Raw genomic sequence first — 26,766 nt, forward strand, 5'->3', positions numbered from 1 at the left:
CTTTAATAAAAATTCAGTTAAAAACCACACATAATTTTGGTTCTCTATAAATATTTCATTAAATTGGATAGAAACACAAATCAAATCCTATTGTCCCCAATGTGAAGCAAATAATAAATGCTCTTTTCTAAGGTGACAATAGCTATACAGCAGTTAGAGTCAATATCAAAAAAAAGGGGGGGGTTTAGAAAATTTGCACATACTGTAAAAAGGGCACACATTCGGTCTATCTTCTCTGGGTTTCTTGGCCCACCATTCTTGTTCAGTCTCACCAGAAACCGCTCACTGAAAAGTAGGAAGCAGAAAGAAAACTGTAAAGAACTATACACTTTAGAACAAATAAAAAAAGGTATATACACAGAATCCTCAAATACTTACAGGTCAGTTTGTAAGAGATAGGTGAGGCCTAAAACACATATCTAGTAGCAAGACACCCTATTTTTTTTGTGCCAAATAACATGCTGCAGACACTCCAAACTGCCAGGTAGATGTTGCTGTTTACATGTTTGTTGTGGCTGAGTGTTTTATATCTCAGAAGGGCAGTAATAAGGACTGTGTCATATTTTCCCCCAATTCCCCCAAAGCACCTGGCATGATGCTAAGCCCATTAACAAGTATCTTTGATGTGAGAACTCTGATCATAATAAAAATATTAATTATATTACAGCTAAAAGAATCTACATTATCCAATTTACATCTTCCTATATGTAAATCTGGAGAATCTAATTTAGGACTTAGGGGAAAAAAACACCACAAGGACTTACAAGGATTTGAGTGAAAAGTAAAAAACAAATGATGTGTTATAACTAAAGCAGAATTTTGTTGAGGGCTGCGATCAAGTCAAGATGGCACCTGGCAGTTTGCCAGGAGGAGTGGTTTGTGAGGCAACGCCACCGAGCCATTAAGATGATGAGGATTCCTTATTGGCTGACTACTATATCTAGATGATGCTAATTGAGACAAGCTGTGTGTAATCAGTAAGGTATATATATCTCTGCTGTACCGCAATAAAGCGACACCTGCTACCTTGGGTGTCCACTACCTTGAGTTCCCGCTTCAACCTTCAAGTTGCTTGTCACCTCCGGGTTATTGTGCCCAGTCGGACTGCGGCAGAATTTAAGTCAGTAAATATTTTATTTCTCAAATAATATAGGTAATTCCATACAGAAATTATTGAACTAAAAAAATAACAGCCCATAGATGTAGTTTTTGTAACATTTGGAGAAATATCTCCTTTCTCCCTTATCTCCTTCCAGTTCCTACACAGAATCTCATTTCATCTCTTCATGCTAAGGTTCCCTACCAACTTAACAAGAAAACTGAGGCAAAGTATGTGGCTATAAAAGTAGTTTGCTTCCCTTGTGTACCCAGTCACACTAACTGAATACATGTGATATCAGTAAAAGGACAGGTATTAAAATATTCTACAAGAATTATAAGATGGAATATCAACTGCATGGTTTGATCAGTTCATGTATTCATTTGTTCATTTAGTTGACACAGTTATTTATGATTATTAGTTTTTCCATGTTTTTGTTGGTATACTATAATTTTACATAATGGCAGGATTTGTTGTTACATATTTGTACATGCACACAATATAAAAATATAATTTGGCCAATATAATTCCCCAGTATTTTCACTTTTCTTTTCTTCCTCCCTTCCTCTGGTTCCTTTCCTCTACTCTACTGGTCTTCCTTCTATTTTCATGAGACCCCATGCCACCAATATTTTCCTTTTTCTTCTCTAGCTTCTAAATATGAGAGAAAACACGAGACCCTTGATTTTATGAGTTTGGCTTATTTCACTTAATATTCTCAAATTACATCCATTTTCCTATAAATGACATAATTTTATTCTTCTTTATAGATGAATAAAACCATAGATTATACCACATTTTCCTTATCCATTCATCCACTGACAGAAACTCAGGTTGGTTCCATCAATTGGCTATTATGAATGTAATGTTATAAATGTGGGTATGTATGTATTGCTATAGTATGCTGACTTTAATTCTTTAGGGTAGACACCTAGGGATGGTATAGTTGGGTCATATGGTAGTACCATTTCTTTTTTTTTTTTTTTGAATGTGAAAGAAAAATTTATTTGCTCATTTCTTGCATTTGAAGTACTCTTCGATGACATCCTTGGCCTGAGATTCTTTGCCATAATCCTTAACAACTACACAACTGCAACCAACCACTTTACGGGGCTTGCCCTCTCGGTCAATTTTACAGAGTCCTACCCATTCTCCTAGTTTCTTGTTGTCATCGACCTTAATTAGATTGATTTGGTGTTCAGCACAAAGGGCCTCCACCAATTTGACATACATAGGCTCATTACAGTTGGATGCAAGTACACAGAGATGGGCCTGGCGCTTGTCTAAGGCTTTGGCAGCTTTTCGAATTCCACGTGCAAGGCCATCGTGGATGAGGGAGGTCTTCAGCACCTCTTGTAAAGCAGTATTGACGTCCATTACACCTCCAGCAGCAATGCCTTCCTCGGCCATGGCGGTGGATTACGGATGAAGCTGAATCTTGAACAAACCCGAGACACCGCCTCTGCGCTACTCCTCGGCGGCAGAGAAAGAGCTGGTAGTACCATTTCTAACCCTAGTCTTTTTTTTTTTTTTAGTTGTAGTTGGACACAAAATATTTATTTTATTTATTCATTCTTATGTGGTACTGAGGACTGAAATGAGAACCTCACACATGCTAGGTGAGCATTCTACTGCTGAGCCACAACCCCAGCCCCTAACCCTAGCCTTATGAGGAACCTCCATATTGACTTTTATACTGGTTGTACTAATGTACAATTCCACCAATAGTGTAAAAGTGTTCCTTTTTTTCCCCACATCCTCCCTAGGATTTATCATTGTTTACATCTCTTTTAAGCTTATGGTTCTTTTATTAACAAGGGCTTTGGTTACCTGAACAAAAATGTATTTGAAAGTGGAGTGGTGGTAGTAATGGTGATTCAGGTCTTTGTTTTGTAAGGCAAATGGACACTTAGTACATGTTTGATTTCTGACCTCAAATGCCTGTTAGGTTTAGCAGTCTAATGACAGGGATGAAAAACAAGAACAAGGAAACATGATTAAATCATTAGGAAAACACAAATTTAAAACAGTGAGAAACTACTACATAATCTATTAAAAGGGCTAAAATTAAAGAATGAATATCAAGGCTTGGCAAGAATATAAAGCAGATAAAATGCTCATAAACTGTTGGTGGGAATGCAAAATAGTATAATTACTTTGAAAAACAGTTTGACAGCTTCTTACTAAACATAAACTAGTAATTCTACTACTGGGAATTTACTCAGGAGAAATGAAAACATGTCCACACAAAAGCCTGAATTTGAATGTTTATAGCAGCTTATTTATAATAGCAAAAACTATAAATTGCTTTCAAAGGATAAATAGTTCATATAACCAAATACAATTGCACAATTAAAAAACTCAAGAAACTACTGAGACATATAATAATATAGATCAATCTCAAAAGCACTATGTTAAGTAAAAAGTTAATCACAAAGACCATCTGCTGTATATCACTATTTTTTATTTTGGGGAGTATCAGGGATTGAACCCACAGGCACGTAACCACTGAGCCACGTCCCCAGCCCATTTATGAATTCTTTATTAGTACAGAATCATTACATATCAGTGGAATTTGTTGTTATATATTCATACATGCACACAACATAATTTGGTCAATTCCAATTCCTAGTTCCTCTCCTTTCTTTTCCCTCCTCCTGTTTTCTTGTCTCCTTCCTCTACTCTACTGGTCTCCCTTTTTTTTTTAATATTTATTTTTTAGTTTTCGGCGGACACAACATCTTTGTTTGTATGTGGTGCTGAGGATCCAACCCGGGCCGCACGCATGCCAGGCAAGCGCGCTACCGCTTGAGCCACATCCCCAGCCCCTGGTCTCCCTTTTATTTTCTTGGGATTCCACTTCCCACTCTTTCCCCCTTTTCTCTGTAGCTTCCACATATGAGAGAAAATATACATATATGTTACTATCTATATTACATTCTGGAAAAGGCAAAACTATAGGGTCAGAGATCAGGGGTTGCCAAGGCTGAGAAAGGAGGGTACACTGTCTATAAAGGTGCAGGGGGAACATTGGGGTGATAAAATGTTCTATTTCTTTGTTACAGTGAGATTGCAATAAATGACTGAGACAGTCTCAATGTAAAGGATGGAGCCATCTTTATTCACCAGCTGGGGAGGCACCAGCGGGCAGGATGAGGAGGCAGGCTGCATGTCTATATGCCTTGACCCCCTCCAGGGGTTAGAGCACACATTTTATAGTTTAAAACCACAAGTAAAACATGTCAGTATATTAATTTTAAGTGGCTTTTGCTATGATTCAAAATTACAAACATCATAAGATCTAAAATAATAAGCAGAAGGGGAAGTGGGTCAAAATGACCCTAGTTGAGTATGATTTAAAGAATGTTTACTAACATCTAGACAAACATTCTCTGACAGGATACATTGCCCAGAAAAAAATGGAACCAAAAAGAGAAAAATTTTACATCATATAAGAAGAAGAGAAATATCTGTGTTTCTATGCAGGGTGTGCCAAGCAGGATCAGGATGGAAGAGGCAGAATTCTCTCAAGGGAGAAGCATTTCTTACATAACATGGAGATTTAGGGTAAAATGGAGTCTGTTTAGTCATTGACCATATAGCCTGGCCCATATTATCTTAACTGTAATGGTGGTTTCACAATGACATACAATCATCAAAACTCACTGAATGATGCAATAAAAAGGGCAATTATATCCAACAAATTATATCCAACAAATCTGACTTCAAAAAAGATGGGATACACATTAGCACATTAACATCTCATGGAATAGTGTTAGTACAAGGAAAAATATTAAAGATAAAGGAGACAGAAATTAATAAAGGAAAACCCTCGATGAGGTGAGAACTAATAGAATGTAGGTGATAGTCAAGAAGGAAAAAGATAGGTTTAGATACACATAAATTTGTAGTTTTAGTAACAAAACGTTGAGGCTTATTAGAGAAACAGGAAATAAGAAAAGTACATTTTTTAAAAAGACATACAAAAACATTAGTAAAAATTCTCAGATCATTTGAAAGAAAAAAGGAGAAAAGATAATTGTGACACAGACAAGTGGAAAAAAGGGACAATTAGGCAAATCAATTCTGTCTCTAAAATATATTTTTAACATTTATATCTCTTTCCATCTTCTTTGCTTCCATTAGTCTAAGCCACCACTAGATTCTAGCTTAGATTTATATAACAGTATCCCAGGTGGTGTCTTACTTGTACTTTTGCCTATCTAAAATGTGTTCTTTGGAAAGATTGATCCTTTTCAAATGTCAACCAGATTACATAATTTCCCATTTCAGAATCTTTTCATATAATAAACTAATGTTTTACAAGGTTGTCAAGGCAATTCAAATTCAAGATGGAAAAAAATAGAATTTAAAAAAAATGGTGCTGAAAATATTGGATGCAAAAATACAAAATAATGAAGCTGGACTTAAATTTATTTCATATCATATATAAAAATTAACTAAAAATGGATCATAGATCTAAATGTAAGAGCTAAACTACAAAAACTCTTAGAAGAAAATTTATCTCCATCACCTATGGATAATGTTTTTAGGTGGAACACTAGAAGCACAGCAACAAAAGAAAAAATAGGTAAGTTGGACTTAAAAAAAACTTTTGTGCTTTGAAAGATACCATCAAGAAAGTAGAAGAAAAGCTAGAGAATGAGTGAAAATATTGGCAAATCATATATCTGATAAGGGATGTATGCCTATACTATGGATCAAAGATTTAGGAATTAGACCAGGAGTTTTACAACTGCTAGAGAAAAACAGAGGATCAACAACCCAATATATGCATACAGGCATAAACTTCCTCAATAAGACTCCCAAAGCTCAAGAAATAAAACTGAAAATTTAAACGGGATGGTAAAATATTAATCTGCACAGCAAAGGTGAGTATGAAGAGAAAAGCTACAGAATGGAAGAAAATCTTTGCCAGCTACTCTTTTGACAGAGGATTATATCCAAAATATAGAAAAACTAAAAAAAAAATGTAACCACAAAAGACAACCCATTTAATAAATAGGAAAATTAACTAAACAGATATTTCTCAAGAGAAGAAATATAAATGACCAACAAATACATGAAAAAATGTTCAACATCTATAGCAGTTAGAGAAATGCAAATCAAAACTACACTGAGATTTCATCTCCCTCTAGTTAAGAATTGCAATCATCAAGAACACACATAATAATAAATGCTAGTGAGTTTGTGGAGAAAAGGAAAAAACCTATACTGTTGCTGGGATTATAAATTAGTACAACCACTAAGAAATCAGTATGGCAGTTCCTCAAATGACTATGATATGATCCAGCTATACCACTCAATCTTCAATATTCATCAAAAATAACTAAGTCAGCTTACTATAGCAATACATTGTGTACCAATGCTTATGGTAGAGCAATTCATAATTGCCAAATTGTGGAACTGCCTAGGTTCTGTCAGTGGATGAATGGATAAAGAAAATGTGGCATATATACACAACAGAGTCATAAAGAATGAACTTACTCGGCTGGGATTGTGGCTCAGTTGTAGAGCGCTTGTCTAGCACATGTGAGACCCTGGCCTCGATCCTCAGCACCACTTAAATATAAATAAATAAAATAAAAGTATTGTTTCCAATTACTTCCAAAAAATAAAAAAAATGTTAAAAAAAGAATGAACTTAGGTCATTTGCAGAAAAATGGATGGAACTGGAGGACATCATGTTAAATGAAGATAGTCAGATTCAGAAAGTCAAGGTTTAGATCTTTTCTCTTGTATATGGAAGACAGAAAGAAAACAGGAGAGAAGAGGGATTTTGAATAAAAAGAAGGGAGACAAGTTGAGTAGAGGATGAGGATGTGGGGTAGGAGAAATGGGAAAGTGAGGGTAATGGCAATGAAATTGACCAAATAAGAATAATCAGGTCTTCCGACCACCAGACAACCACGGGAGGTCAAGCCCAGCCACTCAGATCCACCCACACTTGCCTGCGTGGGACCCAGGTTCACAATAGGCAGAGGTCCACCCCTCCGTTGGCAGACACCCACCCGAGCCCAGCCTCTGGCATAGGACCACCCATTCCAACCAGCAGACTACTGTGGGAGGTCAAGCCCAGCAGCCCAGATCTGCCCAAACCAGCCTGCATGTGACTCAGGCTTACAACTACCACAGGAGCCCAGGCCTGGCCCAGATCCACCCATACCAACTTGCGCAGGATCCAGGTCCAGAGTAGGTCCAAGTTTGTCCCCCCTGCCCCCATCTGGGAGCCTAAGCCTAAACAACTTCCATCTTGGGACACTGTAGTCACCGCCATAGCCTTTCCCACATAGTAGCCCCTAACTTTTTAACAACAGGGCCTAAAAGCAGCTACATCTCAGAGCAGGCATTCCAAAGAGAGTGTGAGGCCCACCCTTTCAGCCCCATATCTATAAGACATTGTTTCCATCTTGGGGCATCTCAACTATTATCTCAAGTTACCTCGGCTATTGCCACCACCATCTTTAGATGCAGTAGCATACATAGAGGGACACCACCAGGGTCTTAAAGCCCAACATCAAGGTGAGGCACAGATAATCTTCATGGGTACTACAAGAATACAGGGTAGAAACTGTAATATCTCAGATCCATGCTGCAAGAAAGAAAACTACATAGACAACATGAAAAAAACAAGGGAGGAAAGTACACCAAACAAACCAGGATACTATAATAACAGAATGCATAAACAGTGAAGTTGATGAAATATCAGAGAAGGAGTTCAGAATTAAAATGATCTGTTAATTAAAGAATGACCTAAAAGAGCAAAAACAGGCAAAATTTGATCACTCCAACAAAGAAATAAGTGAGCAAATACAGGCAGCAAAAGATTACTTCAAGAAAGAAACAGAGACTCTGAAAAAAAAAACACCACAGTCAGAAATCCTTGAAATGAAGGTTACAATAAACCAAATAAAAATCTCAAGAGAAAAAATTACCAACAGACTAGATCACTTGGAAGAAAAAAGTTTAGATAATGAAAACAAAGTATACAATCTGAAAAATAAAGTTGATCACACAGTGAAGATAGTAAGAAACTATGAATAGAACATCCAAGAATTATGGGACAGCATCAAAGGACCAAATCTAAGAGTTATTGGGATAGAGAAAGGCACAGAATTTCAAACCAAAGAAAAGCACAATCTCTTGAATGAAATAATATCAGAAAATTTCCCAAGCTTGAAGAGTGAATTAGAAAACCAAATAAAAGAGGCTTACAGGATGCCAAGTGTATAAAATTATAATAGATCTACACCAAGGCACATTATAATGAAAATGCCTAGCATACAGAATAAGGATAAAATCTTAAAAGCCAAAGAGAGAGGAATCAGATCACACATAGGGGGAGACCAATTCATATCTCAGCAGATTTTTCAACCCAGACCCTCAAAGCCAGATCATGGAACAACATATACCAAGCTCTGAGAGAAAATGAATGCCAACCAAGAATTTTATATCCAGCAAAATTCAGCTTCAGATTTTATGATGAAATAAAAACCTTCCATGACAAACAAAAGTTAAAAGAATTTACAGCAAGAAGGCCAGCACTACAGAACATTCTTGGCAAAATATTCCAAGAAGAGGGAATAAAAAATAAGGATGAAAAATCACCAGAGGGAGGTGTTACACTATGGAAAATCTAATAGAGGAGAAACCAAGTCACATTAAATACCAAAAATAAACAAAAATGGCTAAAAATACAAATCATGTCTCAATAATAACCCTGAATGTTAATGGCCTAAACTCACCAATCAAAAGACATAGGCTAGCTGACTAGATTAAAAAAGGACCCAACAATATGCTATTTCCAAGAGACTCATCTCACAGGAAAAGACATCCACAGACTGAAGGTGAAGGGTTGGAAAATAATCATACCACTCACATGGACTACAGAAGCAAGCAGGGGTTTCCACCTCATATCAAATAAAGTAGACTTCAAGGAAAGTTAACCAAAAGGGATAAAGGAAATTTCATACTGCTCAAGGGAACCATACACCAACAAGACTTGACAATTATAAATATATATGCCCCAAACAATGGAGGGACCACGTTTATCAAACTCTTTTCAAATTCAAGAGTCAAATAGACCACAACACAATAATTTTGGGTGACTTTAACACACCTTATTTACCACTGGATAGATCTTCCAAACAAAAGATGAATAAAGAGACTAAAGAACTTAATAACAAAATCAATAATAAGTGACATATATAGAATATTCATCCTTCAACAAGTGAATACACTTTCTTCTCAGCAGAACATGAATCCTTCTATAAAACAGACCATATATTATGTCACAAAGCAAATCTTAGCAAATATAAAAAAGTAGAGATACTACCCTGCATTCTGACATATCATAATGGAATGAGGCAGTGCGGCTGGCGCAGACGGAAGATGGCGCAGAACGCAGAGGCTTTGCTTGTGGGTCACCAGACCAAGCTCTGAACACAGCACAAGGTCACCCCAGCAACCCCCACCACACCAAACACCCTACACCGGAAACAGATGGAATCCATCTTGGAAAACCTTATTCGCCATCTATCGGTGGGCATAGCTACCAGCATGGTTCTGCAGCTGATCAGAGAGATTTTGGTACTATACAAGAGCAATATAAATATATAGGGAAAAATATTAAAAACAACAGTCACACAGAGCTAAAAAGAAATGTGAGCAACATTAAAAAAACAAGGAAAGAAAGGACCACAAATGTTGCAGGACAATTCAACATTATAAGAGATAACATTTGCAGCAGAAGGAATGATTTCAGGATATACATGGTTCAGATGAACCGGGAGTCTCAAGGAAGACTTTAGACAGCAAATTCAGACAATGAAAGATCACTCTGACAACGAATTACATAAACAAATCCAAGAAGCAAAAGATCAACTCTACAGGGAGATTGAGGTTATACAACAAAACAAAACAAACAACAACAAAACCAAACAGAAATCCTAGAAATGAAGGAAATAATAAACCAAATTAAAAACTCAAATGAGAGTATCACCAGTAGAGTAGAACACTTAGAAGATAGAACATCAGACAATGAAGACAAAGTATATCATCTCGAAAAGAGTGTAGACAGCACAGCGAGACTGATAAGAAACCACGAGCAGAACATCCAAGATATATGGGATAGCATAAAGAGACCAAATTTAAGAGTTATTGGGACACAGGAAGGTATAGAGGTTCAAACCTAAGGAATGAGCAATCTGTTAAAAGAAATAATATTAGAAAACTTCCCAGACATGAAGAATGGAACAGAAATCCAAATCCTAGAAGCCTACAGGATACCAAATATGCAAAATCACAAGAGATCCACACCAAGACACATTATAATGAAGATAGATGCCCAACATACAGAACAAGGAGAGAATTTTAAAAGTCACAAGAGAAAGGAAGCAGATTATATTTAGGGGTAAACCAATTAGTCTGATCTTTTAACACAGACTCTGAAAGCTAGAAGATCCTGGAACAACATACTTAAAATGCTGAAAGATATGAATTAGAACCAAGAATCTTGTATCCAGCAAAATTAAGCTTCAGGTTTGAAGATGGAAAAAAAAAAAACCTTCCATGACAAACAAAAGTTAAAAGAATTTGCAGCCAGAAAACCGGCACTTCAAAACATCCTTGGTAAAACATTACATGAAGAGGAAATGAAAAATAACAATGAAAACCAACAGTGGGTTGTAGTACAGTAAAGGAAAAACTAACCAAAGAGGAAAAGCAAATCAAGTTAAAGAACAAAAATAAATGAATATGGCTGGAAAATACAAACCATATCTCAACAGTAACCCTAAATGTTAATGGCTTAAACTCACCAATCAAGAGACATAGGCTAGTAGACTTGATTTAAAAAAAGATCCAACAATATACTACCTACAGGAGACTCATCTGATAGGAAAAGACATACATAGACTGAAGGTGAAAGGTTGGGAAAAATCATACCACTCACATGGACCTCGGAAGCAAGCAGGGGTGTTCATACTCATATCAAATAAAATATACTTCAAGCCAAAGTTAATCAAAAGGGATAAAAAAGGACACTACATACTGCTCAAGGGAACCATACACCAAAAAGACATAACAATCATTAATATATATGCCCCAAACAATGGTGTAGCTATGTTCATCAAACAAACCCTTCTCAAATTCAAGAGACAAACAGACCACAACACAATAATCATGGGTGATTTTAACACACATCTCTCACCACTGGACAGATTTTCCAAACAAAAGTTGAAAATTAAAAAAATAAAAAATAATAAAATTAAATTAAAAATCAATGGTAAAACAAGAAACAAAAGCTACTCCAACAAATGGAGACTAAATAATATGCTACTGAATGAACAATGGGTTGCAGAAGACATCAGGGAGGAGATTAAAAAATTCTTAAAGGTGAATGATAATAAATATACCATATATCAAAATCTCTGGGACACTATGAATGCAATTTTGAGAAGAAAGTTCATTGCATGGTGTTCATTCCTTAAAAGAAGAAAAAGTCAACACATAAATGACCGGATGTTATACCTCAAAGTCCTAGAAAAAGAACAAATCAAAACCAAACACAGTATAAGACAGGAAATAATTAAAATCAGGGATGAAATCAATAAAACTGAAACAAAAGAAACAATTGACAAAATTGACAAAACAAAAAGTTGGGTCACTGAACAAATAAACAAAATTGACAGACCCTTCGCCATGCTAACGAAGAGAAGAAGACAGAAAACTCAAATTACTAACATATATGATGAAAAAGGAAATATCACAACAGACACTACAGAAATACAGACAATAATTAGAAATTATTTTGAAAACTTGTACTCCAATAAAGTAGAAAATATGAAGGCACTGATAAATTTAAGAAAATTGAACCAGGATGATATACACAATTTAAACAGATCAATTTCAAGCGTCAAAATAGAAGATGCCATCAGAAGCCTACCAACTAAGAAAAGCCCAGGACACAAAGCCCAGGATACAAAGCCAAGTTCTACAAGACCTTTAAAGAAGAACATTTTTTTTGCCTGAAATTAAATCTTATATAATTTTTTAAAATTTATTTTATTTTATTTTTTTCATCTTTCATACATTTGATTCAAGTGAGTTATGAACTTCCATTTTTACCCCAAATACAAATTGCAGAATCACATCAGTTACACATTCACAATGTTTACATAATGCCATATTAGTGACTGTTGTTTTCTGCTGCCTTTCCTATCCCCTACTATCCCCCCTCCCCTCCCCTCCCCTCCCATCTTCCCTCTCTACCTCATCTGTTGTTGTTCAGTTCTCTCCCTTCCCCCCTTTCCCCTCACAACCTCTTATATGTGATTTCGTATAATGATGAGGGTTTCCTTCCGTTTCCATGCAATTTCCCTTCTCTCTCCCTTTCCCTCCCACCACTCATCTCAGTTTAATGTTAATCTTTTCCTCATGCTCTTCCCCCCTGCTCTGTTCTTAGTTGCTCTCCTTAAATCAAAGAAGACATTTGGCATTTGACTAATACCAATAGTCTACAATTCATGTCACAAAATAGAAAAAGAGGCAGCATTTCCAAACTCATTCTACGAGGCCACTATCACCCTGATTCCAAAACCAAGCAAAGACACATCAAAAAGAAAGAAAAAAAGAAAACTTCAGACCAATATCTCTAATGAACATAGATGCAAAAACTCTTATTAAAATTCTGGCAAATTGAATACAAAAATATATCAAAAAGATCATGCACCACAATCAAGAGGGGTTTATCACAGGAATGCAAGAGTGGTTCAACATACAGAAATCAATAAATGTAATTCATCACATCAATAGACTTAAAGATAAGAATCATATGATCATCTCAATAGATGTAGAAAAACCATTTGACAAAATACAGCACCCCTTCATGTTCAAAACACTAGAAAAACTAGGGATAACAGAAACGTACCTCAACATCATAAAGGCTATCTATGCTAAGCCCCAGTCCAACACCATTCTAAATGAATAAAAATTGAAGGCATTCCCTCTAAAAACGGGAACAAGACAGGGATGCCTATTTCACCACTTCTATATAACATAGTTCTTGAAACACTGGCCAGAGCAACTAGACAGATGAGAGAAATTAAAGGGATACACATAAGAAAAGAAGAACTCAAATTGGCACTATTTGCTGATGATGTGATTCTATAGTACACATAATGTTACCTAGAAGACCCAAAAAATTCCACCAGCAAACTTCTAGAACTAGTAAATGAATTTATCCATGTAGCAGGATATAAAATCAACACCCATAAATCAAAGTCCAGGAAAACTACTCAATTAATAATAGCCTCAAAAAAAAAATACTTGGGAATCAACTTAATGAAAGAGGTGAAAGGTCTATATAATAAAAATTACAGAACCCTAAAAAAGAAGTCAAAGAAGACCTTAGAAGATGGAAAGATGTACCTTGCTCTTGGATAGGCAGAATTAATATTAGCAAATTGACCATACTTCCAAAAGCACTATACAGATTTAATGCAATGGTGATTAAAATTCCAATGACATTCCTCATAGAAATAGAAAAAGCAATCATGAAATTCATCTGGAAACATAAGAGACCCAGAATAGCTAAAGCAATTCTTGGCAAGAATAGTGAAGCAGGTGGCATCACTACACCGGACCTTAAACTAAACTACAGAGCAATAGTAACAAAAATGGCATGGAATTGGCACCAAAACAGACTGGTAGACCAATGGTACAGCATAGAGGACACAAAGACTAACCCACAAAATTATAATTATCTTATATTAGACAAAGGTGCCAAAAACATGCATTGGAGAAAAGATAGCCTCTTCAACACATGGTGCTCGGAAAACTGGAAATCCATATGCAACAAAATGAAAATAAACCCCTGCCTCTCACCATGCACAAAACTCAACTCAAAATGGACCAAGGACTTAGGAATAAAACCAGAGACCATGCATCTAATAGAAGAAAAAGTAAGCCCTAATCTCCATCATGTGGGACTAGGCCCCAGCTTCCTTCAAAAGACTCCTTTGGTATAAGAATTAAATCAAGAATCAATAAATGGAATGGAATCAAACTAAAAAGTTTCTTAGCAAAAGAAACAATCTGCGGTGAATAGAGAGACTACATCTTGGGGGCAAATCTTTATCCCACACATCAGACAGCACTAATCTCTAGGGTATATAAAGAACTCAAAAAGCTAAACACCAAAATAACAAATAACCCAATCAATAAATGGGCTAAGGACCTGAACAGAAACTTCTCAGGATATACAATCAATCAACAAATACATGAAAAAAATGTTCATCATCTCTAGCAATTAGAGAAATGCAAATCAAAACTACTCTAACATATCTTCTCACTCCAATCAGAATGACAGCTATTATGAAGACAAACAACAAGCGTTGTCGAGGATATGGGGAAAAAGTTACACTCATACACTGCTGGTGGGACTGCAAATTGGTGCAGCCAATATGGAAAGCAGTATGGATATTTCTTGGAAAACTGGGAATAGAACCACCATTTGACCCAGCTATCCTTCTCCTTGGTCTATACCCAAAGGACTTACAAATAGCATACTACATGAATACAGCCACATCAATGTTTATAGCAGCACAATTCATGATAGCTAAACTGTGGAAACAATCTAGATGCCTGTCAATAGATGAATGGTTAAAAAATGTGGCATATATACACAATGGAATATTACTCAGCAATAAAAGAGAATAAAATCATAGCACTTGCAGGAAAATGGATGGAGTTAGAGAAGATAATACTAAGTGAAGTTAGCCAATCCCCAAAACCCAAATGCTAAATGTTTTCTTTTAGATAAGGAGGCTGATTTATAGTGGGATAGGGAGAGGGAACATGGGAGGAATAGATGAACTCTAGATAGGTTGGGACGGGAAGGAAAGGGCATGGGGTTAGAAATGATGGTGTAATGTGATGGTCATCATTATCCAAAGTACATGTATGAAGACACAAGTTGGTTTGAATATACTTTGTATACAACCAAAGATATGAAAAATTGTGTTCTATATGTGTAATATGAATTGTAATGCATTCCACTGCCATATATAAATTTAAAAAAAAATAAAAAAGAATAAAGAATACAGCTTTTTGTATAATTATAACAATAGAAATTAAAAATAAAAAACTAAAATATGACCAACAACAAAAAATTCAACAATAAAAAGACAAACCAATAAAAAACAGGCCAAGACTTAAATAGATGTTTCTCCAAAGAATATACAAATGGCCAATAAATGCACATGAAAAAATGTTCAACATTATTAGCCATCGGGGAATTACAAATAAAAATAAGAATGAGTGTACTGCTTCACCACCACTATGATAGATTTAATCAAAATGACAGATAATGAAAAATATTGAGAAGAAGGTAGTAAAATTGGAACTATCATATCCTGTTGGAATATAGTCATTTTGGAAAAGTCTGGAAGTTTTTAACATATTTAAAAATAGGTAACATGCGACCCATCAATTATACTTCCAGTTATATACCCCAGAGAAATGAAAACATCGTCACAAAAAGAACTTGTGAATAAATGTTCACAGTAGCATTATTAATAATATCCAGAAGGCAATAACAACAAAAATATCCATCAGTGAATGGATAAGTAAATAAAATGTGGTAGGTATAGTCATATAACAAAATATTATCCAGTCATGAAAGGAATGAAATACTGATACATGCTACAATGTGGATGAACCTTAAAAACATTATGCTAAGTGACAGAAGCCAATTACAAAAGACTACATGTTGTATGATTCCATTCTTATGAATTGTCTGAATCTATGGAGACAGTATATTAGTGGTTGTTTAGAAATAGGGTTCTGGAGGAAATGGGATAACTGTTGAAGGATATAGAATTCCTTTGGGGGTTGATTAAAATGTTCTAAGATGGATTACAATCCAATAATGAATTTAAAATTCTAACATACTAAAAGTCACTGAACTGTACCCTTTGAATGGGTGATTTATATGACATTATATCTCATAAGGCTGTGATAATAAACAACAACAAATCTTTTCATGGCTTATTCTCACTCTCAGACAACATGTAAATTCCTTTCCAAGTTTTGCAATGCCTTGTGTGGAACATCTGACCTCCTTTTACAGCCCCATCTCATTTCACACGAGCCTTTCTTGCTTACCACTCTCCACATGCATCAGTCTCCTACTTACAAGTTTATAATGTCTTAAACATGCCAAGCTCATTCTTGTTACAGGACCTTTCCATATTCTGTTATCTTTGCCTGGAATGCTGTTCTTTCAGTCCAAGTATTTGGGTCATTGCCATCCCTCAGGTCCTAACTCAAATGGCAGTTTCCCAGAGAAACCAACTCTGATGACTTTAGCAAGAGCTACACTCCTCCCCTATTACTTATTCTTTTGGCATGAACTAATTATTTTCTTTCTTTATTATATTTCTCTTACATAAAGAGTAAATTTGTTTTTTAATTGATTTTTTTTAAATGACAGAAGAATGCATTACAATTCTTATTACACACATATGCCACAATTTTTCATATCTCTGTTTATAAAATATGTTGACACCCAATTCATGTCTTCATACATGTACTTTGGATAATGATGTCTACCACATTCAACTATCCTTGCTAATCCCCTTCCCCCAGTAAATTTTTAAGGGCAAGGAAATTTGTTCTCAGTTGTGTTTCTAGTACTTCCAAGATCTATAGGTGCTCAATAAATGCTGAATGAACAAGGTGGAAACTTTCTGAAGATCACCATAAACTGAATGCAAGTCATTCTATGAAGAAAAATCCATGATCCAGGTGGGAGAAAACAAGACAGTAAGCACAAATCAACCTTCTAACGTGGTGGCCATGGATTCAGAAACATTAAGTATATTGTGTCAGACATAATATCCTTGCTTTCACACTAAAAATATATTTTCTATTTCTTCCTGGGTACTTTGCTAGATATAAAACTTAATCCTCTTTAAGTTGAGTGCAGCCATGTGATTGAGTTTCAGATGCTAAAATATGACTGGAAATGATGTGAACAACTTGTAGGCCTAACCCTAAAAAACCTGATATATATGTGCCTTCATATGTTCCCTCTTCCAGCTATATGGAGTAGACATGATCTCCCAGGGTAACCCTGGGACCATGCATTGATTATGGAAGATTATCTATTTGTCTAGATTCCTGAAAGATTATACAAATGAGGGATACCTTACTAAATGCAGATTCACTCACACAGTACTGTTATACAAGAATAAGACACACTTTGAATTTTAGCCATCATACATTTTCTTCCTTTAAGATTTATATAGTAGTAGAGATCCAACATGGCGGCGGGCACGGAGAGATCAAGTCTCTGACCTCTTCAGCTACATGGGCATAGGGAGTCATAAACCATCTAAATGCTGTTTGCTCAGGATCACGAGACAATGCTGAGCTGACGTGGATCTGGGGCGAACAGTCTGGGCCTCTCAGAACACACACCGAGCCCGGATCGGCTGAATTCAAGCTCCTGTTCGCCTGCGTCTAGCAGACAAACTGCTGTGACTCAGCACTAAACCATCCCGCTGAAACAACTGGTCGGTCCTTCTGATCCTACGGAGGTAAATGCCAACCGAGCCTTCATAGGCAGTGGCCACAGGATTGAAACGGGGCTTGGGAGAGCCAGTCAGGACTCACCCGTTGCATCGGTCACCTGGCAAAGGGAACGAACTGTCACCATTTGCATGGAATAACACCATGGCAGAGAACTGACGTCACCAGAATGCGGTGGAGGGGATAACTTCATTGAAACCAGAGGCGACAGGTGTATAATCCCCTAGCCTTCCCTCTCCGCACAGCAGGGAAACCTTAAGGGCCCCTCCTAGCTCTCCCATGAGCTCGACAGCCAGACAAGGGAATCAGGAGTGGCGCGGGACCCGCGGCGCCGAACTCCTGGCTACTGCTCCCATCAGTGCTGACAACTGAGGTCTCTTGCACCAGCTACTGGGGGCGTGGTTACCGGAGGGCAAGCAAAATTTGCTGAGGGTTCTCAGCCCCAAGCTCTACGAACTTAGGGTCTGAGGTAATGGCAAACAGGGAGAGTGTGCCCAGTAGTTCATGAAAACAGGGCTCCTGGGAGCAGCAGACCTGGCGTGTAGCCAGTATTGTGGTGAGCGTCACTGGTTAGTGGGGCCTGGCTTGAGGAAAAGTGGGGAAGTGACTAGACACAAAAGAAGGCCCTAGGCACTCAGGATTAAAGACCCGCCCAGTCTGGGAGGAGGAGCTGGGCACAGTGATTGGTTCACACGTACTGAGAGGAGAAGCTTGGCCTGGTGGACACAGCTCCACCTACTGGAAGAGAAGTTAATCAAACTCTAAGACTGCATTTTTCAATTTTTTTTTAAAATTTGGGGTTTTTTTTATTTTCATTTTTTTTGTTGTTTTTAAAATTTTTTTAAATTTAATTTTTTTTAAAATTTTTTCTTTTCTATTTTTTCTTTTGTCTTTTCATTTCTTTTCAATTTTCTTATTCCCCCTTCCTTGAATTCTACCTGCTTACTCTCATTCTCTTTAGTGACTTCTTCCCTTCCCTTCTTTTTTTTTTTAAAGAGAGAGTGGGAGAGGGGAGAGGGGAGAGGGGAGAGGGGAGAGGGGAGAGGGGAGAGGGGAGAGGGGAGAGAGAGAGAGAGAGAGAGAGAGAGAGAGAGAGAGAGAATTTTTTTAATATTTATTTTTTAGTTCTCGGCAGACACAACATCTTTGTTTGTATATGGTGCTGAAGATCGAACCTGGCCCGCACGCATGCCAGGCGAGTGCGCTACCGCTTGAGCCACATCCCCAGCCCCTTCCCTTCCCTTCTAATACATTTCCTCCCAAGCATCAAATAAATTTATATGAGTAAACAGTAACTCAGCAGTCAAACAGAACAAGAAGTAACATGAGCAGCATGAAAAAGCAAGGAAGAATAGAAGTACAAACAATGCAGGACAGCCTAAATATTCAGGAGGCCCTAGAGTCATCAGAAAAATGGTCAAATAAAAAACTCAAGGAATACATTAGACAGATGAAATGGAACCTTAAAGAGGATATGAGACAGCAAATTCAAACAGTGAAAGAACTCATTGAAAATGAATTACATAAACAGATAAAAGAAGAAGTTAAGCATCTTTATCAGGAGATAGAGATTATAAGAAAATGAAACAATAATTCTAGAAATGAAGGAAACTATAAACCAATGAGAGTATCACTATCAGAGTGGAGCAAGTAGAAGCCAGAACGTCAGATAATGAAGACAAAATATATCATCTTGAAAAGAGTCTAACCAACTCAGAAAGGCTGGTAAAAAATCATGAGAAAAACATCCAAGAGATATGCGATAACATAAAAAACCAAACTTAACAGTCATCGGGATAGAGGAAGGTATAGAGATTCAAACTAAGGGAATGAGTAACCTGCTGAATGAAATAATTACAGAAAACTTTCCAGAAATAAAAGAGGAAACTGATATACAAATTGTAGATGCATACAGGACACCGAGCATACAAAATCACAGTAGACCAACACCAAGACACATTGTTATGAAGATATCCAATATACAGAACAAAGAGAAAATATTAAAAGCTACAAGAGAAAGGAGGCAGACTACATTCAGGGGTAAACCAATAAGATTAACAATGGATTTTTCATCACAGACACTGAAAGAGAGAAGATCCTGGAACAACGTATTTCAAACACTGAAAGACAATGGATGCCAACCAAGAATTCTGTATCCAGCAAAATTAAGCTTCAGGTATGACAATGAAATAAAAATCTTTCATGATAAACAAAAGTTAAAAGAATTTGCAGCTAGAAAACCAGCATTGCAAAGCATCTTGAGCAAAACACTACACGAGGAATAAATGAAAAACAATAACCAAAACCATCAGTGGGAAGTGCCTCAGTAAAGACAGGGCCGGGGGAAAGCTAATCATGGAGAAACAGACTAAATTAAAAAAAAAGATAAATAATCAAACATGGCTGGAAGTACAAACCTTATATCAATAGTAACTCTAAACATTAATGGCTTAAACTCTCCAATAAAGCGACATAGGCTGGTAACATGGATTAAAAAAATAAATCCAACAATATGCTGCCTCCAGGAGACACATCTGATTGGAAAAGACATACACAGGCTGAAGGCGAAAGGTTGGGAAAAAATATACCATGCACACAGTCCTCGTAAGCAAGCAGGGGTGGCCATCCTCATATCGAATAAAATTGACTTCAAGACTAAGTTAATGAAAAGGGATAAGGAAGGACATTATATACTGTTAAAAGAAACCATTCACCATCAAGACGTAACAATTATCAATATTTATGCACCAAATAATGGCGCTGCGACGTTCATAAAACAAATTCTCCTCAAGTTCAAAAATCAAATAGACTACAACACAATAATTATGGGTGACTTCAACACACCGCTCTCACCATTAGACATGATCCTGCAAACAAAAGTTGAATAAAGAAACTATAGAACTCAATATCACAATCAATAACCTAGACTTAACTGACATATATAGAATATATCAACCATCATCAAGTGGATATACTTTTTTCTCAGCAGCACATGGATCCTTCTCAAAAATAGACTATATATTATGCCATAGGGCAACCCTCAGTAAATATAAAGGAGTGGAGATAATATCATGCATTTTATCTGATCATAATGGAATGAAACTGGAAATCAATGATAAAAGAAGGAAGGAAAAATCCTACAACACATGGAAAATGAACAATATGTTACTGAATGATCAATGGGTTACAGAAGACATAAAGGAGGAAATCAAAAAATTCTTAGAGATAAATGAAAATACAAACACAACATATCGGAATCTATGGGACACAATGAAAGCAGTTTTAAGAGGGAAATTCATCGCCTGGAGGTCATTTCTCAAAAAAAGAAAAAACCAACAAATAAATGAGTTCACACTTCATCTCAAAACCCTAGAAAAGGAAGAGCAAAACAACAGCAAATGTAGCAGAAGGCAAGAAATAATTAAAATCAGAGCAGAAATCAACGAAATTGAAACAAAAGAAACTATTGAAAAAATTGACAAAACTAAAAGTTGGTTCTTTGAAAAAATAAATAAGATCAACAGACCCTTAGCCATGCTAACGAAGAGAAGAAGAGAGAGAACTCAAATTACTAACATACGGGATGAAAAAGGCAATATCACAACAGATGCTACAGAAATACAGAAGACAATTAGAAATTATTTTGAAAACCTATATTCTAATAAAATAGAAGATAGTGAAGATATCGATAAATTTCTTAAGTCATATGATTTGCCCAGACTGAGTCAGGAGGATACACACAATTTGAACAGACCAATATCAATGCATGAAATAGAAGAAGCAATCAAAAGACTACCAACCAAGAAAAGCCCAGGACCGGATGGGTATACAGCAGAGTTTTACAAAACCTTTAAAGAAGAATTAATACCAATACTTTTCAAGTTATTTCAGGAAATAGAAAAAGAGGGAGCTCTTCCAAATTCATTCTATGAGGCCAACATCACCCTGATTCTGAAACCAGAGACACCTCAAAGAAAGAAAACTACAGACCAATATCTCTAATGAACCTAGATGCAAAAATCCTCATTAAAATTCTGGCGAATCAGATACAAAAACACATCAAAAAAATTGTGCACCATGATCAAGTAGGATTCATCCCTGGGATGCAAGGCTGGTTCAATATACGGAAATCATTAAATGTTATTCACCACATCAATAGACTTAAAGATAAGAACCATATGATCATCTCGATAGATGCAGAAAAAGCATTCGACAAAGTACAGCATCCCTTTATGTTCAAAACACTAGAAAAACTAGGGATAACAGGAACTTACCTCAACATTGTAAAAGCTATCTATGCTAAGCCTCAGGCTAGCATCATTCTGAATGGAGAAAAATTGAAGGCATTCCCTCTAAAAGCTGGAACAAGACAGGGATGCCCTCTATCACCACTTCTATTCAATATAGTTCTCGAAACACTGGCCAGAGCAATTAGACAGATGAAAAAAATTAAAGGCATAAAAATAGGAAAAGAAGAACTTAAATTATCACTATTTGCAGATGACATGATTCTATACCTAGAAGCCTCAAAAGGGTCTACAAAAAAACTACTAGAACTAATTAATGAATTCAGCAAAGTGGCAGGATATAAAATCAATACGCATAAATCAAACGCATTTCTGTATATCAGCGACAAAACTTCTGAAATGGAAATGAGGAAAAACACTCCATTCACAATATCCTCAAAAAAAAAATAAAATACTTGGGAATCAACCTAACAAAAGATGTGAAAGATTTATACAATGAAAACTACAGAATCCTAAAGAGAGAAGTAGATGAAGATCTTAGAAGATGGAAAAATATACCCTGTTCATGGATAGGCAGAACTAACAACATCAAAATGGCGATATTACCAAAAGTTCTCTATAGGTTTAATGCAATGCCAATCAAAATCCCAACGGCATTGCTTGTAGAAATAGATAAAGCAATCATGAAATTCATATGGAAAAATAAAAGACCCAGAATAGCAAAAACAATTCTAAGCAGGAAGTGTGAATCAGGCGGTATAACGATACCAGATTTCAAACTATATTACAGAGCAATAGTAACAAAAACAGCATGGTACTGGTACCAAAACAGGCGGGTGGACCAATGGTACAGAATAGAGGACATAGAGACTAATTTACAAAGTTACAGCTATCTTATATTTGATAAAGGGGCTAAAAGCATGCAATGGAGGAAGGATAGCACCTTCAACAAATGGTGTTGGGAAAACTGGAAATCTATATGCAACAAAATGAAACTGAATCCCCTCCTCTCACCATGCACAAAAGTTAACTCAAAATGGATCAAGGAGCTTGATATCAAATCAGAGACTCTGTGTCTGATAGAAGAAAAAGTTGGCTCCAATCTACATATTGTGGGGTCGGGCTCCAAATTCCTTAATAGGACACCCATAGCACAAGAGTTAATAACAAGAACCAACAAATGGAACTTACTTAAACTAAAAAGTTTTTTCTCAGCAAGAGAAACAATAAGAGAGGTAAATAAGGAGCCTACATCATGGGAACAAATTTTTACTCCTCAAACTTCAGATAGAGCCCTAATATCCAGAGTATACAAAGAACTCAAAAAATTAAACAATAAGATAACAAATAACCCAATCAACAAATGGGCCAAGGACCTGAACAGACACCTCTTAGAGGAGGACATACAATCAATCAACAAATACATGAAAAAATGCTCACCATCTCTAGCAGTCAGAGAAATGCAAATCAAAACCACCCTAAGATACCATCTCACTCCAGTAAGATTGGCAGCCATTCTGAAGTCAAACAACCACAAGTGCTGGCGAGGATGTGGGGAAAAGGGTACTCTTGTACATTGCTGGTGGGACTGCAAATTGGTGCGGCCAATTTGGAAAGCAGTATGGAGATTCCAGGGAAAGCTGGGAATGGAACCACCATTTGACCCAGCTATTGCCCTTCTCGGACTATTCTCTGAAGACCTTAAAAGAGAATACTACAGGGATACTGCCACATCCATGTTCATAGCAGCACAATTCACAATAGCTAGACTGTGGAACTAACCCAGATGCCCTTCAATAGACGAATGGATTAAAAAAATGTGGCATTTATACACCATGGAGTATTACGCAGCACTAAAAATGACAAAATCATGGAATTTGCAGGGAAATGGATGGCACTAGAGCAGATTATGCTAAGTGAAGCTAGCCAATCCCTAAAAAACAAATACCAAATGTCTTTTTTGATATAATGAGAGCAACTAAGAACAGAGCAGGGAGGAAGAGCAGGAGGAAAAGATTAACACTAAACAGAGACATGAGGTGGGAGAGAAAGGGAGAGAAAAGGGGAATTGCATGGAAATGGAAGGAGACCCTCATTGTTATACAAAATTACATATAAGAGGTTGTGAGGGGAATGGGAAAATAAACAAGGAGAGAAATGAATTACAGTAGATGGGGTAGAGAGAGAAGATGGGAGGGGAGGGGAGTGGGGATAGTAGAGGATAGGAAAGGTAGCAGAATACAACAGTTACTAATATGGCATTATGTAAAAATGTGGATGTGTAACCGATGTGATTCTGCAATCTGTATTTGGGGTAAAAATGGGAGTTCATAACCCACTTGAATCTAATGTATGAAATATGATATGTCAAGAGCTTTGTAATGTTTTGAACAACCAATAAAAAAAGATTAGGGCAACTTTGCTTGCTTTATTTAATTTTTTTAAAGAATTGTACATATTGGGGGTACAGTTTGATCATTGAATATATGTATACAATATGTAATGATCAAATTGGGATAATCAGAATTTCCATCTCCTTAAACATTCATCATTTCTTGTGTTTTATATATTTATCTATTTATTATAGTAGTTAATCTATCCTAACTAGTATGTATACCTTGCATATGATGACAACTCAATTTTAACTATTAATTTGGTAATAATCTTCATGGACAGCTCACGGATATGAGAATAAAAGTAATTTTAGGAAACTTATGTTTTTTCAAGAGAATTACTTTTGCATTCTTCTTTGAAGGGGAGACATACCGCTATTCTCACCATCACAGTACCACTCTATGAATCACTTTCATTTTAAAAATGTCTTCATTAGTAAATTATAATTATACATAATACTGGGAGTTTATTGTGACATTACCATACTTGTATGAAATAAAATTTTCTCCACTTCAGTCCCCAGTTTTTTCTATGTTTTCTCTCCTCCCTCTTCCTGTTTCCCTTCCTCATTCTACTGCTCTTCCTTCTATTTATTTACAGTTTTTTTAAAAAATTAATAATTTTATAGATAAATATGTAAGCAAAGCTCACTGTTGTATAGCATAATTTGGTCAATTTCATTCCATCATTCCTTCCCTTTCCCATCGTTCCTCCCTCCTGCTCCATCCCCTTTCTTTGCTCCACTGATCTAACTTCTATTTTCATGGGATTCTCCCTTACTTTTCTATCATAAGCCATCCATGTGTTGCCTGTGGGTAACTATACATCAAAAACCTAGTGGATAGAAACATGTGGTATCTGGGAATGACCAGTGGACATTTTCTCTGGTCAATTGTCCAGGGACATTGTGAATTTCTATCCCACTCTGCCATGTCTCACACACCACCTGGAATGGGTGTGAGCTGCCAAGATGCCAACCAACATGCTGACTACAAGACATCATGAAGCAAGACTCCACCCTTGAAATTTTATCCCTGCCTTAAATAATCCACCAAAGCCTTTTTTCCTTTACCTATTTCCACCCCTTTTGTGGATTGGATGTATCAGGGGCTTTGCTTTTCTAAATATATTTCTGGCTCTAGTCTTTTATTCTTCATTAATTATAAGTTTTCAGATGGTTTACACCTCCTCAGCAGGAAAAAGAACCTCCCAATGAGATGCTGGTTGTCACCCCTTTATTTTGGTCTAGTTTCCACATATGGAAGAAAACACTGGACCCTTAACTTTCTGAGTCTGGCTTATTTAACTTAGGATGATATTGTACATTTTCATCCACTTATTGGCACATGCCATAATTTCACTCTTATTTAGGCTACAACTTCATTGTGTATATATGCCACATTATCTTTATTCATTCATCTGTTTACAGAAACCTTGGCTGGTTCCATAATTTGGCAATTGTGAATTGTGGTGCTGTAAACGCTAATATGCCTGTATCATTACAGTATGTTGATTTTAGTTCTTTTTTTAATTGATATTTTAAAAAAATAAATGACAGAGGAATGAATTACAATTCTTATTACATGTATACAGCACAATTTTTCATATCTCTTGTTGTATATAAAGTATATTGATAGCAATTCATGTCTTCATACATGTACTTTGGATGAAGATGTCTATCACATTCTACCATCCTTGCTAATCCCCTGCCCCCTTCCTTTCCCTCCCTCCCCTCTGCACTATCTAGATTTCATCAATTCCTCCCATTGATGCATCCCCTTAAATAATCCACCGAACCTACCCACTATGAGTTAGCCTCCTTATAGCAGAGAAAACATTTGGCATTTGTTTTTTGGGATTGGTTAACTTCACTTAGCATTATCTTCTCCAACACCATCCATTTACCCTCAAATGCCATGATTTTATTCTCTTTTATTGCTGAGTAATAGTCCATTGTGTATATATGCCACATTTTTTAATCCATTTATCAACTGAAGGGCATCTGGGTTGGCTCCACAGTTAAGCTATTGTGAATTGTGCTGCTATAAACATTGATGTAGCTGTGTCCCTATAGTATGCTGTTTTTAAGTCCTTTGGGTATAGTTCGAGAAGAGGGATAACTGAGTCAAATGGTGGTTCCATTCCCAGCTTCCTAAGGAATCTCCATACTGCTTTCCATATTGGCCGCACCAATTTGCAGTCCTCCCAGCAGTATATAAGTGTACCTTTCCCCGCACATCCTCGCCAACATTTATTGCTGTTTGTCTTCATAATAGCTTCCATTCTGACTGGAGTGAGATGATATCTTAGAATAGTTTTGATTTGCATTCTCTAATTGCTAGAGATGATGAACATTTTTTCATATATTTGTTGATTGATTGAAATCCTCTTCTGATAAGTGTCTGTTCAGGT

General features: G+C 36.4%; 1 protein-coding gene and 1 pseudogene across 1 annotated transcript in view; both read right to left on the bottom strand.

Annotated features, from left to right (window-relative positions):
- Dock3 (dedicator of cytokinesis 3) overlaps positions 1-26,766 on the bottom strand; it is a 589,707-nt gene that overhangs the window by 186,357 nt on the left and 376,584 nt on the right. Inside the window, exon 10 of the mRNA XM_076867085.1 lies at positions 204-285. Within this exon, the coding sequence (XP_076723200.1) occupies positions 204-285 (82 nt within the window). The remainder of the gene's footprint in view (positions 1-203; positions 286-26,766) is intronic.
- LOC143408430 (small ribosomal subunit protein eS12 pseudogene) lies at positions 2,091-2,585 on the bottom strand (annotated as a pseudogene).

The sequence above is a fragment of the Callospermophilus lateralis genome, chromosome 10 (genome assembly GCF_048772815.1).
Source record: "Callospermophilus lateralis isolate mCalLat2 chromosome 10, mCalLat2.hap1, whole genome shotgun sequence".
NCBI lineage: Eukaryota > Metazoa > Chordata > Mammalia > Rodentia > Sciuridae > Callospermophilus > Callospermophilus lateralis.